The 14,226-nt window shown below is 34.4% G+C and overlaps 1 protein-coding gene across 6 annotated transcripts in view; it reads left to right on the top strand.

The window, feature by feature from the left end:
* The window catches only part of SMARCAD1 (SNF2 related chromatin remodeling ATPase with DExD box 1), a 76,995-nt gene that overhangs the window by 53,638 nt on the left and 9,131 nt on the right, over nt 1–14,226 (top strand). For all 6 annotated transcript variants that reach the window (XM_045791991.2, XM_045791983.2, XM_045792000.2 and 3 more), the window contains 11 exons: nt 3,406–3,496; nt 5,854–5,953; nt 6,634–6,693; nt 6,798–6,873; nt 8,003–8,138; nt 8,857–8,994; nt 10,715–10,810; nt 10,906–11,023; nt 11,242–11,363; nt 13,050–13,238; nt 13,856–13,974. In XM_045791991.2, coding sequence (XP_045647947.1) covers nt 3,406–3,496; nt 5,854–5,953; nt 6,634–6,693; nt 6,798–6,873; nt 8,003–8,138; nt 8,857–8,994; nt 10,715–10,810; nt 10,906–11,023; nt 11,242–11,363; nt 13,050–13,238; nt 13,856–13,974 — 1,245 coding nt within the window. The remainder of the gene's footprint in view (nt 1–3,405; nt 3,497–5,853; nt 5,954–6,633; nt 6,694–6,797; nt 6,874–8,002; nt 8,139–8,856; nt 8,995–10,714; nt 10,811–10,905; nt 11,024–11,241; nt 11,364–13,049; nt 13,239–13,855; nt 13,975–14,226) is intronic.

Here is a 14,226-nt window from a genome sequence, read left to right as displayed (position 1 = left end):
TGTCAAAACTAAAGATGCCTAAAGTTAAAATATAATACTGTGAGGGAAAAGGAAAAAAAAAATCAGTGTTTCTCCCTCTTTATTCCTACCATTAATGTAGCCATCTTTCAGACCTTAGCTTTTTATCTAAAATGTATTGGGTTTAAATTGTTTTAACTGAAAACGTTTCTCAGTTGCTCAGTATACAATATATTTAATTATATGTGTCCGGTCTTTCTGGGCTGAATCTACCTGAGGTTTTTCTGTTTTGTCCTCAGCTTGACAGGATCGGTTTCTCTCCTGTTGTAAACAGTTGCTATGAAGCCATTTGACAGTGATGTGAATGCAAATCAGTACTGCAGATGTGATTGGACTAACAAAGTACTAGGATGGAAATATTTTAGTAGTTTGGGTACTACTCTTAGTACAAACTAATGTTGTGGTAGTATTTTCAGCAACTGTGTTGGGACATAAACTTTTGGTCAGCTAGTATCCCTAAACTTGTTTCATATGAACTACTTGCAACAAGTTTCCCTAAACTATTCCTGCATTTTAAAATCAAAGTTAGCATGTTGTATGGACTCCTGTTGTTTCCATTTCAGGCTTTTCTCACCTTTCAAAATAATTTTGATACTAGTTTCTCTGGCAGGAGATTTAAACCCAGTTTAATTTTCACTCTGAAAAGAAATCATAACTGTTTGGAAGGATTTTTTTCTCTTAACAAAACAAGTACCTTCAAAATAACATGCTGCCTCATTTCCTTTTATGATCTCAGAAAATTTTAAATCATAAAATCATTTTTTCCCGTAGGAGGTAAGATAAACCTTCAGTTTAAAGGTGTTTATAGTCCGCTAATGAGAAGAGAGCACTTAACTAATTCAGAAGGCCTGGGCCTCAGTTCTTGCCATTTGGGTAACCCTGGACAGATTACTTTCTTACCTGTAAACTGGTGTTTGGGGTTCATATGCAGTCATGAAAATTCTTAGAAAACCACAGAATGTCATAAATTGAATAAATGGAAGGTACGATTGTACAACATCTAAGTATTAGACCCTGCTAGAGAAAGAATACAGCTGCCCTGTTTTAAAAATTTGTCATAACAAGTGAATTAGATTTAAAACGTCCTTGTCAAAATTGCGTTTTCATTGATCTTTTGCATTCTGAAGAAAGGATATGTTGATGGGCAGCACCCTTGGGATACTAAGCAACAAAAAGTTTCTTGTAGCTTAGATAAATCCAGTAGAGAGCACATTCACACTCAGATATACAGATATACACACAAACAAGCACACATACACACACACAAATACTTGCAATTTAAAGAAAATATTATAACAAAACTATTGAATGTCCTGATCAAAAACAGCCACCAGAGCTGCTTTGTGATTATGGATGAGACCGTTTTATTTGATCAAAAAATTCTATATAGTAGATGCTTCTCAAAATTCCTTCATCACTTTTTGAAGTTTTGTGTGTAGTGAAGAATATTCTAACAGTTACACTAGTTTCTCAATATTTCTTGGCTACTTGTGATAGATTGATGTTGGGATAGCATACTGGCCCCTTGATGCATTCATAAATGGTGTGCTGTGCCTAGGCTTATCAAATTTCATCATTTTCGTAAAATGGGATCTTATATGTGTGGGATGACTGAGGCCTTGGGAAGGACTCAAAAATAATAACTCAGTTTTGACCATAGAGTGGGTGGGTCAGAGAGAAAGAACTTTTTCATGTTTTGCTGTTGAAGGGATGAGGTCTGGATCAGACCTGGATTGGATACTGTCTTTGCCACTGCAGACATGGATTTGGATAGCTATATGACCTTGGACAAGTAACTTACCTTCTCTGAGTCCCAGAGATGGTCTCATCTGTAAAATGGGGGTCATAATTTTACTTGCTTGATAATGTAGATTAAATGAAGAAATAATGCATATCAAGCCCATAGCATTGTGACTGGAATAGAGTATATATTCCAATATTAGTATTTACTTTCACCATTGTAGAAAGAATTCATTTGGATCTGGAAATTAAAATATCTATGATAACATGTTTTATATTATTATTACTTTCATAGTGGCAGTAGAAATTATATTTGCCAAGAAGGCAAAGATATTTTTAAAAAGGAACTACAAAGACTTCAGTAATACTGCTGATTTTTTTCCTACCAGTACTTTTAATTTTTTTTTAATGAGAAATATTGTGCAGATTGCATACCTTACAGTTGAAGCATAGATTCTGATTTGAGATGGAAATTTTTTCTACCCCCGCTCGTTTACAAACTGTTCTAATTAATGTATATTGATTTTAGGATTTGGCCCTTAACTACTTTATTATACCATAGTTATGTCCAGACCCCTTCCCAATGTGCAGTTAGGATGTATGTAATAGGAAATTAAGGGGACAGGATAAAAGCTGGAGGACGAGAGGCGCATGGCCTTATCCTAGCTTTCCATCTTAATATGGGGTGTATGCTTACCTAGCGAGTATGAATAAACTTCCGAATGAGATAGACTTCCTTAGTTCAAATCTTAGCCTTCCATAAAACACTTTGTAGCTCTGCAGCCTCAAGCAAATTACTTAGCCTCAGGCTTTTCATCTGTTTAAAATTATGATAAAAGACAGTCTTTATAGGATGTTAAAAGATTAAATGAGGTGGTGCTCGAAAATGATATTTGTGTGTCTGTATATATGTTTGGTAATAACTGCTATTAGTTTTTAACCACTTGAACTTTTAGGGTAAAAAATACTGTTTTCATCCATTATGACCTTCCATATTACCTTCCAAACAAGTTATCTCCAAATTACGTCTTTACAAATTAAATGAGATTTTGACACTGTCTTGCTACTTTCTACTCACTGATGCTCGTTGATGTCTAGCAAATTTCCATTCATACATAGTTCAAACACAAATATACACATACATACACCTTCTAGAATTACACATTCCACTGATACTAGAGGTGATTGACATTTATTCAGTCATCCCAGCAAAGGCAAATTAAGCTTGTGTTGTCCTAATACTTGAAGTTCCTTAATGTGGTGGAATTCAAATCCATACACTACCATTTTCTAGTAGAAATATTAGGTTAGTAATATGTTATCATAATATTCTGATCTTTTATGGAATTAATTTGGTAGCATTACCTTATGACTGAATATGGAAATGTTTTTTTTTGTAATTCTTATAGCCGGAAAAAAAAATCAACACAAAATAAAATTTGAGAAAATTGAAAAAAAATGTATTGTGTTTTGGGCTAATTTTCTTAACAAAGTATAAATCGCTTGTATACATAAGGTAAAAGGTAAGACTAGACATAGGTATTTCCGTTTTTGTATGTGCTGTAAACTTAACAGTCATGTCAGAAAGCTAGTAGAGAAAACTATTAGAAGTACAAATCCGTAATATTTAATAACTCTCTTTACCAGTTTGTCACTCAAGCCCTATCAGAAGGTTGGTTTGAATTGGTTGGCATTGGTACATAAACATGGACTTAATGGCATTTTGGCAGATGAAATGGTAAGTAGAACTCTGTTTCTAGGATTTGTCATTAAAAGGCGCTCTTGCTGTCATTTAAAAAATAAAATTTTCCCTTGACGCCTGTAGTTTACTTGCTCTCACTTCAGTATTTTAAATACCCCAATCACCCCTTCTAATTTTCTGTTGCTTCTCTTAGCTCTAGCCTCCTCATTGCCCCCCAAAATGAAAATGGTCTTTCTTTCTGATTATAAAATTAATAAATATATGTGTTTTAAAAATTAGACTGCCTTAAAGTACAAAAAAAATCAAGATCACTCATATTCCTACCGCTTTGAAGTAAGTATTATTTTGATGTATATCTTTTCGGATTATTTTCTTCTGCAGGTTTGTGTGTATACATACATATATGTGTAAAGTACTAAATGAGATTTTGTTATATGTGCTTTTCTGTAGCTACCTTTAAAATTTATAGATACGTATAAATCCACACATTTACCAGCAACATCATTTCAGCCATTTTACTTTTTTTTGTTAGCTGTCTCTGAGTCTTTTTTTTCCCAAATCACATTTGCTTGAAACTAAGCTTAGAAGTTCATTACAGTGTAGGTCAGGTATTATCACATAGAAACTTGACCTTTACTCTATCCTAATGTCCTTCCTCCTTTAAAAAGTTTATTAAAAATTAGTCATGTGTAGTGGAGAAAATGTTTGTTAAATACACATACATTGTATGTTACATTATTAAAATAAATAGTGCTCTTTATTCTGTAGTTGGCTTCTAGTAGTCTCTTGTACTTTAAGACTACTCCCACACAAAAATCATACTATCATCATAAGAGAGATGCTGTTTAGCTGATAGAAAACTAAATAATGTATATGCATGATTTCAAAATAGTTATAGAATTAGATACAGAACATGACAGTTGTGGAAAGCTGGACTTGAGAATCAGATCTAGGTTTGGGGCCCCAATTTTGGCTTTCATGGGCTAGTCCTTACCAAATGAGGTAGAATATGTAAAACTTTTTGTGACCTGTAAAGCACTGTATTTATAAGTTAGTGTCTTGCTTGGTCTGCTAGGACTCCTATAATAAAAGACCAAAGACTGGGTGGTTTAAACAACAGAAATTTATTTCTCACAGCTGTGGAGGCTTTAAGTCTATAAGACCAAGGTGTTGGCTGGTTTGGTTTCTCCCGAGGCGCCTCTCCTTCATTTGCAGATGGCCACCTTCTCACCATGTCCTCACATGTCTTTTTCTCTGTGCGCACACATCCCTCGTGTCTCTTTCTCTTACGATGGGGATTGAGTCCCCATCCTTGTGATCTCATTTAACCTTAATTACCTTCTTAAAGGCCCTGTCTCCAAATATAGTTGCATTGCGGGATAGAGCTTCAACACGTGAATTGGGCAGTGAGGTCAGTTCAGTTCTTAACAGTTGGTAATGTTTGGCTCCTCCCCAGTAGCCTTTAAAAACAAAAAAACAAAACAGAAAAAAACACCTTCATTGATGTATAATTTACTTGTAGTAAAATGCACAAATGTTCAGCTTGGTGATTTTTTTTACATATGTGCACCTGTGTGACCACCCTCCCCAGATCAACATTTCCATTATCCCAGAAAGTTCCCTCATGCTCCTTTTTAGTATTACCTCCACCACTATTCGGACACCTATAACCATAGATTATTTTTTCAAATTTTGAACTTTATATGAATAGAGCCATATAGTATATACTGTTTGTTTCTGGTTCATTTGGTGCATGATAAGGTTACTGAGTTTCATCTGTTCTTATATGTATCAGTAGTTTGGTGTTTTACTGGCATGCGGTAGTCCCTAGTATAAATATGCTATGACTTCATCCATTCTCCTGTTGAAGGACATTGAAGTTATTTCCAGTGTTTGGCTATCATGATAAAACTACTGTCAGCATTCTTACTCAAGTCTCTTTGTGGACATGTGTTCTCATATCTCTTGAATATACTCTTAGAAGTGAAATTGGTGGGTAATAGGGCAGGCACATGTTCAAATCCAATTAGCCGTTGGCACATTGTTGTTAATCTATCCAGTATGTATTAAATATTTGCTTTATATAAAACAATTACCAAAATTATGTCCTTTATATGCATTGCAGAGCTCTTCCATATTAATGTGTGTCCCATTTTTAACTAGCGGTTAGGATACATTCTGCTCATTAAACTTAAGTTATAGTTATCATTTGGAGATTATGATCTGTTTCATCTGTCACTGAGAGCTAAGAACATGGTAGAATTCTCATAGGGTTGCATTTTGGGGAATCAAAAGTAAATAAAACCAGAAATACTATTTTTCCTTTTGTGTTTTCCAGTATTTTTTGTTTGTTTTTAAATTTCATATATTGTCTTTTAAACATTTAATTTTAGGGCCTAGGAAAAACTATTCAAGCCATTGCATTCCTGGCATACCTCTATCAGGAGGGTAATAAAGGTCCTCATTTGATCGTTGTTCCAGCGTCAACTATAGGTTTGTAATACTGTGAACAACCATACTTGACTGTGTAGTGTTTATACAGGGAGAAGAAAAACTGTGTATGTGTGATTTCTTAGTTTGTGGAGGTGAATATTAACTCCGTGGTCTCCTTAGACTTTCCCCCCTTTGCGTATGTGTGTGTATGTGTGTTTGATTGTACAGGAGGTCTTTTAAAAGAAAATATCTCAAATACAAGTCAGTTATTCAGCTTTTAAATTATTATGCCTCAAAGGACCATCGATAAGATCATTTGTTTTTGTAATACTTTTAAAAAATTATTTTAATGAAAAAAATTGTTTTAATGACTTACCAAAAGAAACAAGTCCTTTTAAATTTCTAATTAAACATTTATGGAATCAGAGAGTATACAGTTCATTCCCACTTAAATTAGATTGACTGTAGACTAGAATAAGTGAATGTATGTATGAACATAATCCAAAAAACTCTTTAAATTGAAGTTTAGTCATTCTGTAAATATAATGGTTGGTCCTCTTCCTTTTGTTTTATGCCTCCTCAGAATTATTTTAAACATCAGGAATAAAATTGTGAAGGGTCTGTGATTTTTTAAAAATCTTGTATTATTTTGTAAAAGAAAAGTTTTTGGATAGAACTCATTTCACTGCATACACCTAACCTGTTTAGCAGATGCAAGTAATACCTCTCTTGTTTCCTAGACAACTGGTTAAGAGAAGTTAATTTATGGTGCCCCACTTTAAAGGTGCTCTGTTACTATGGTAAGAGTGTCATTTTGCTTTAATTGGAAATTTCTTTAAAATCCTGACATATAGTAAAGTACATTAAGTATAATCAATATGTGTGTGTTGTTTTTAAATCGTAGGCTCTCAAGAAGAACGTAAACAGATTAGATATAACATCCATAGTAAATATGAAGAGTATAATGTAATTGTGACCACGTAAGTATTGAGAAAAAAAATATGGGGGCAGAGATATTGTGTAACCCCTATATTTACAAAAAATATTTAAAATACGTTAGTAGTAACATGAAGGAAAGGTCAGGCTAAGAACTATGCAACAAAAGTGATGGAACGACTTATGTTGAGTATTCAGGCACTTTTTAGTTTTTTACTAGTACAACAGGTGACTGATAGTGGTTATATAAAGGTTTTTGTCCATGTGATCGAAAACATAGTTTTATAGGACTCTTTCTGTTAAACTTCAAGTAAAATTGAAGATATCCCACTAAAACGATTTGTAATATTTGTAACTTATAAATGTTAATTATTATTAATAATTAAGTATTAAATACAGTGGAATCTCACTCTAAATGAAAAAACTGAATTAAAATAGAAGGATGGGAAAGAAAATTTTGAATAAGTTAGTCATTCCTCGGTGGTCCGTTTAGCATAAATATGTAGCAGAGAACTTAATGCTGTCATGTTACTTTTTAAATATGGGTTATTTCAAGTTCATAGGTTATTTCAAGTTCATATTAACTGTCAGTATTTAGTTATTTCCATCTACTGACTTCTGTAGGAGGCCATGATTAAAAGAAGAACCCATAATTCATCTTTCCTACATAAAATGGACTTCATTTTTATATATAGTATAGTACTGCTAGCTACTATTAACTCTTTTTTCATGGATATGCTCTACTAGTTTAATACAGTAGTATTATGTTCTTAACAAATGTCTTCATTTCATGTCCTTTTTTCCCCACTTTTGTTCTGAAAATACAACAGTTTGTGAAGCAAAGTGTATAACGATTGCAGATAACGTGTAAATTATACCCAAATTGGCTGCTTCTTAGTTGTGTAGAAGTTGTCCAATTATGACATTAAAATTTTCCTTTACCCACACATTGCAGCTTTTGTAACTTGGTTACACGTAGATAATAATTGTATACAAGCGCATCAGTATTTATTTGAACACCAACAAGATCTAGTGGTATCTTTCAGGTACTGGATACTAGAAATGTATAATAAGTAAAAATCATTGTAGAAAACATTAAGTTTCACTATGGTCCAGGCTCTTAAAGGTGTAACCTTAGAGAGTTTTTTTTGTTTTTTGTTTTTTTTGTGACAGGTATAATTGTGCAATCAGCAGTTCTGATGATCGTAGTCTGTTTCGACGGCTGAAACTTAATTACGCGATTTTTGATGAGGGCCATATGCTGAAGAACATGGGCTCCATCCGCTACCAGCACCTTATGACAATTAATGTAAGAGTATTTTGTGAATTTTTCCAATTATAATGAAGTTATGTGTTTTAATGTATTTAGTATTTTATATCGGGGGTCAGCGAACTTTTTCTGTAAAGGTCCAGATAATAAATATTTCATGCCTTGTGGGCCTTCCTCTGCGACTTGTTCTTTGCTTTTGTTTTTGTTTTGTTTCGTTTTCTTTTATTTTTTTTATTTTTATTTTTTTAAAGATTTTATTTATTCGACAGAGATAGAGACAGCCAGCGAGAGAGGGAACACAAGCAGGGGGAGTGGGAGAGGAAGAAACAGGCTCATAGTGGAAGAGCCTGATGTGGGGCTTGATCCCATAACGCCGGGATCACGCCCTGAGCCGAAGGCAGACGCTTAACCGCTGTGCCACCCAGGCGCCCCTCGTTTTCTTTTATAACCTTTTAAAAGTATAAAAACCATTTTATTAGCTCATGAGCCTCAATTTACCAACCCCTGTTCTATGTGATAAACTTTATGAATATCAAATACAATCCAGTTATCTACTTATAAAATGAAACCATTAGTTTTACATACTTTACCTTAAAATACAATAGGTGATAATTTTTCTGAATTACTAGTCTTTCATCACAGAATGTTACATTATTAATAATGGTTTTAATTTTTTTTCTCTTTTCCTGAAGAGTATAGACAGGAAGGACTTGGCTCTTTAAAACAAAGAAAGCTAATCTCAATTTTACTTTCACAGGCAAATAACCGTTTGCTGCTCACAGGCACACCTGTACAGAATAACCTGTTGGAGCTCATGTCGCTGTTGAATTTTGTTATGCCACACATGTTTAGTAGTAGCACCAGTGAAATACGAAGAATGTTTTCTTCTAAAACAGTAAGCATAAATTTATATTTTCTCCCAAATATGTTACTTTATGTTTTATATAGGCCACTCTTCTGCCTTTTTTTCTTGTTTTCATAGTGTATACGTGATATCAGTTAAGTAGTTGATATCCGTCTACTTGCATGACTTGGGAAGTCTGCCAAAATACCATGGGAAATAAATTGGTGACTTCTGTAATTGATATCCAAAAGTCTTGGTTTTAATATCTTAATTTTCTGCAGTGACAATTTTAAATTAGTGGAGTGTTCAGGTATATAATATGTGGGGAAGGTTTGGTCATTGCATTTACCTTACTAAAATTTGGTGAATTAGTAGCATTTCTTTGTAGGTAAACTGTAGAACTGGGCAAAGGTAGACTATCCAGAAAATTCCTATACTGGGAAAAATGTTTTGAAATAAAAGTCCATAAATTAAAAAGTAACAATTTTTTTAAAAAGTCATTTATTTTAGAGAGAGAGCGCAGGTTGGGGGGCGGGATGGAGGGGTGAGGCATGCAGAGGGAGAGGGAGGATTTCAAGCAGACTCTTGGCTGAGCCCATGACCTGGAAGGCCACGACCTGGAGGCCACAACCTGAGTCAAAACCTAGAGACGGACGCTGAACTACTATGCCACACAGGCATCCCAGAGTAACAGTTTCTTACAGTTACACAAAGAAATTCTATATATAAGAGAATCTAGTTAATTTTCTCCATGTTGCTTAGAAAAAGTAGAGTAGAGGGATGCCTGGGTGGCTCAGTTGGTTAAGTGCCTGACTCTTGATTTCAGCTCAGGGCATGATCTTGGGGTCATGAGATCAAGCCCCGTGTCAGGCTCCACACTCAGCGTGGAGTCTGCTTGAGATTCTTTCTCTCCCTCTCCTTCTGCCCCTCCCCGCTGCTCACGCATGTTCTCCCTCTTTCTCTCTCTGTCTCAATAAATTCAAGAAAGGAAAGGGAAAGGAAAGGAAATCTTTTAATAGAGAAAAAGTATAGTAATAGACTTCAGGAAGTCCTACTAAATTCTCCAGTCCTGCAATGTTTATATAGATTCTTGCCTCTCTCCCAAGTCACATGTATTTTGCAGGAATTCTCTATGATATTCTTCCACTGCAAATTAACTGCCTTTTAAACTTTCACTAATCATTCCCACTTGATGGCCTAGTAGATGATAGAATATGGAGGACTTCCTCACATCTTAGAGTAAAATTCCACTTCTTTAATTCTCCAGAATTAACAAGCCTTGACAATCTCAACCATCCCTGTCTTTTAAAACACATGGTGTACATCACCTGCACTAGCTTTCTTTTGGGGTCATTTTTCTAGAAATAAATACAAGTTTTCTACCTGTTTCTCTTTCTCTTCCCCTTCTCTTCTCCCCACCCTGTTACACACACACACACACACACACACACACACACTCACACTTTCATGAGAGCTGTCTGGTAATTTAGTTATGACTCATGAGTTATGACTTAAACTTCTGAACACCTTCCTAGGACAGTTCAGTTTTATTCGCTCAGCAGAGTACATGAAACCTCAAAATACATATGGAGCTTGAAGAAGTAGGCTAATAGCCCAGAGTTGAAATGTGAAAGTCCATCTAGAATGAAGTGCGTTTCTGTGGAAAATAACTCCGATTGTAGTGAGGATGATTTTCATGTTCTGTAATATTGTTAATGGTGATCATTTAAATCATTAATTTCTGAAAGGACGTGTTCTTTTTTTTACTTAGAAATCAGCAGATGAGCAAAGTATATATGAAAAGGAGAGAATAGCACACGCAAAACAAATTATAAAACCGTTTATTCTCCGAAGGGTAAAAGAAGAGGTAACTTATCTGCATACTTATTATGATGATTGTTTTTTAAAAATCTGTTTTCTTCTTTATTTGAATGATCTGCTTAAACTGTTTTCCTTTCTCAGGTTCTCAAGCAGCTACCCCCCAAGAAAGATCGAATTGAATTGTGTGCAATGTCAGAGAAACAGGAGCAGCTCTATTTGGGTCTTTTCAACAGATTGAAAAAATCTATCAACAACATGGGTATAATCTGATTTTTACAGTTGCATGTGAAAAATAATCCTGTACTGGGGCTACACGTAGTTTAGTCATATTATGGTGGGATTTGCTCATTTAAAAAAATTAGTTACAATTTGAAGAAACAGTTTTAAGCTTTTTGTTTGCATTGAGATGTATTTCAGCAGACAGCTGTCAACTTAGGTTTTGTTTTTTGTTTCTAATGTGTGCTCTTTGGATCACAGAAAAAAACACAGAAATGTGCAATGTCATGATGCAATTGAGAAAAATGGCCAATCATCCTTTATTACATCGCCAATATTACACAGCTGAAAAGCTCAAGGAAATGTCTCAGCTTATGCTAAAGGTAAGGATTTCATGTTATGCTAACCCTGACCTTTACTAACACCGTTAAACCCCGGGTTAAATGATTAGGCTGGCTAAAGATCAGTTGAGCCTAATGAGCATATTGATCCGTTAACCCCATAGTTAAGAAAAGTATTTTTAAGACAAAGTTCAAGATAATTTAAGGGGGAACATAAGAGCCGAGAGGATGGATGGTCTGTATTAGGAGTCAGCAAACTATGGCCTTAGGGCCAAATAAAGTTTTATTTTAACACAGCCAAGTCTTTCCGTTTCTGTTTGTTCTGACTGCTTTCTCAATACAGACATACCTTGGAGATACTGAAGATTTGTCTCCAGACCGCAGGGGAGTCAGATGAATTTTTTTGTTTCCCTGTGCATATGAAAGTTACATTTATACTGTACTGTAGTCGATAAGTGTGCAATAGCATTATGTCTAAAAAAGTATACATACCTAAATTAAAAAGTACTTTGTTGTTAAAAAAAATTGCTACTGTCATCTGAGCTTTCAGCAAGTTATAACCACTGATCACCACAGCAAATATAAGAGTAATGAAAAAGTTTGAAATATTTTAAGATTTACCAGAGACACAAAATGAGCAATATTGTTGGGAAAATGGCACCAATCGACTAGGTCAACACAGGGTTGCCACAAACCTTCAGTTTGTGAAAAGCACATTATCTGTGAAACCCTTACACAAAAAAAGTGAAGCAAGGTATGCCTGTACAAGGGCAGAGTGGAGGAGTTGCAAAATTGATCATTATGCCTACAGAGCCTACCTCAGATATTTACTATCTGGCCCTTTACAGAAAGTTTGCCAACTCCTGACTGAGACTGCCATAATGCACTTCTTTATTTTACCAAAAAGATACCTCAGATTTTATGTCCAGGGCAGTGAGTTGTTTTCTCCATTTGTTTTCTTCATTTTTTTCTTTATTATATTTTGTCTGTAGTTTATTATTAATCTTTATTTTTGCCTCATTCTCCCTTAGCACCCACCCATAGTTCTCCTTTATAGATAGATCTTTGTGTTAAAAGCAACTGTTTGGGGGCGCCTGGGTGGCTCAGTCATTAAGTGTCTGCCTTCGGCTCAGGGTGTGATCCCAGAGTCCTGGGATCGAGCCCCACATCAGGCTCCTCCGCTGGGAGCCTGCTTCTTCCTCTCCCACTCCCCCTGCTTGTGTTCCCTCTCTCGCCGGCTGTCTCTCTGTCAAATAAATAAATAAAATCTTAAAAAAAAAAAAACAAAACTATTCGCTTTTTTAAAATTTTTATATTATTTTAAATTTATGAAAAATGTTAAGCATGTGTAAGTAGAGAGAATTGTGTAATGAAATCCTTTTCCCATGTAACCCTCACCCATTTTTTTTTTTATACAGTTATTATCTAGAATGACACTACTCTTGTTTCATCTAGACCACACCCCAGGATTATTGTGAACCAAATTCTAGACATTACTTCATCTCTAAATATTTCAGGGTATTGTCTCTAAAACAATAATAAGGACTTTTCCCCCTTTATTGTACCTAAAATAATGAATATTATTTTCCTTTGTTAAATTGTACCATGTAACATGTGCTGTTTAGCTACTTAATATTTTATCAGATGTGAACAATTTTATTCGAGTGTTGTGGTCATATTATAAATTATCTTCATTTTGAAGTGCGTATGGTTCTGTTTTGTTTTAAGGAACCTACACATTGTGAGGCTAACCCTGACTTGATCTTTGAAGATATGGAAGTTATGACAGACTTTGAATTACATGTACTTTGTAAACAGTATCGACATATTAATAACTTCCAATTAGACATGGACTTGATTTTAGATTCTGGAAAATTCCGAGTTTTAGGATGCATCTTGTCTGAGTTGAAGCAGAAGGTAATAAAGAAGAATGCTACTCTTCTTGTATTTTTCCAATTAGTTAAACTTCTTTAAAATCATTCTGGCATGATTTGACTTTCTTAAAGTTTTAGCCTATGTCTACTATACATGTTTCTAGAAGTTAATTCTTTGAGCATTTAGGGATATATTTGGGGATGTCTTTTCTTGATTACTTCTCTTCTGTTGAGTCTGAGAAAGAAAAACAAGTTAGTAGAACACATCTGTATTGATGCTTTTAAAAAATAATCTTATGTGTCATTTCATGAGTGACAATCTGTATGATTGCCTCAAAATTAGTATTTTGAGGATACCATGTTATTTAAGTACTACTACCATTTACATGTGAAACAGCTTAAATTTATAAGATCATAATCCAAATAGTACTTTTGTACTATTGTTTTCATGAACTGTCCTTGAAAATCAAAACTGAGAATTAAATTTTAGGTCTGAAGTTCAGAAGTTATGGTAGTTTATTTATATATAAGCTTGTTATATCTATAACAAGAATATTACCTTTGCTGTGAGCACTTGATTTTTATTAAAAAAGCAGTTGATCATTAGATACTTATAATTTGATTTTTCCATCTATCTAATCCATGTATGTATTTTCACAGGGTGATAGAGTTGTATTATTTAGCCAATTTACCATGATGCTGGATATTTTAGAAGTTCTCTTAAAACATCATCAGCATAGGTACCTCAGATTAGATGGGAAGACTCAGATTTCTGAAAGGTTAGTATACTTCACTTTAGTTTCAGAAAATCTCCACCTCAGCTTCAAATAAGAGTAAATGTTGGAATTGTAAATGTGTGTAAAGCATTTGATTGAATTGTATTACTTTTGAGTCTTCTGTGGTGTTATTTCAAATCGTCTTAAGATAAAATTTTCTAAGTTTTTGATGTGAATTGCACAGAAATCTATCTCAATATCTAATTAGAATGTTTTCCTCTTTAAGATTCATTCAGACCCTGGAAGCACCTTACC

Source organism: Ursus americanus, chromosome 8 (genome assembly GCF_024610735.1).
Source record: "Ursus americanus isolate L20-20 chromosome 8, mUrsAme1.1.p, whole genome shotgun sequence".
NCBI classification, from domain to species: domain Eukaryota; kingdom Metazoa; phylum Chordata; class Mammalia; order Carnivora; family Ursidae; genus Ursus; species Ursus americanus.
The sequence above is the reverse complement of the archived record's forward strand: the minus strand, read 5'-3'. Positions and strand labels throughout refer to the sequence as shown.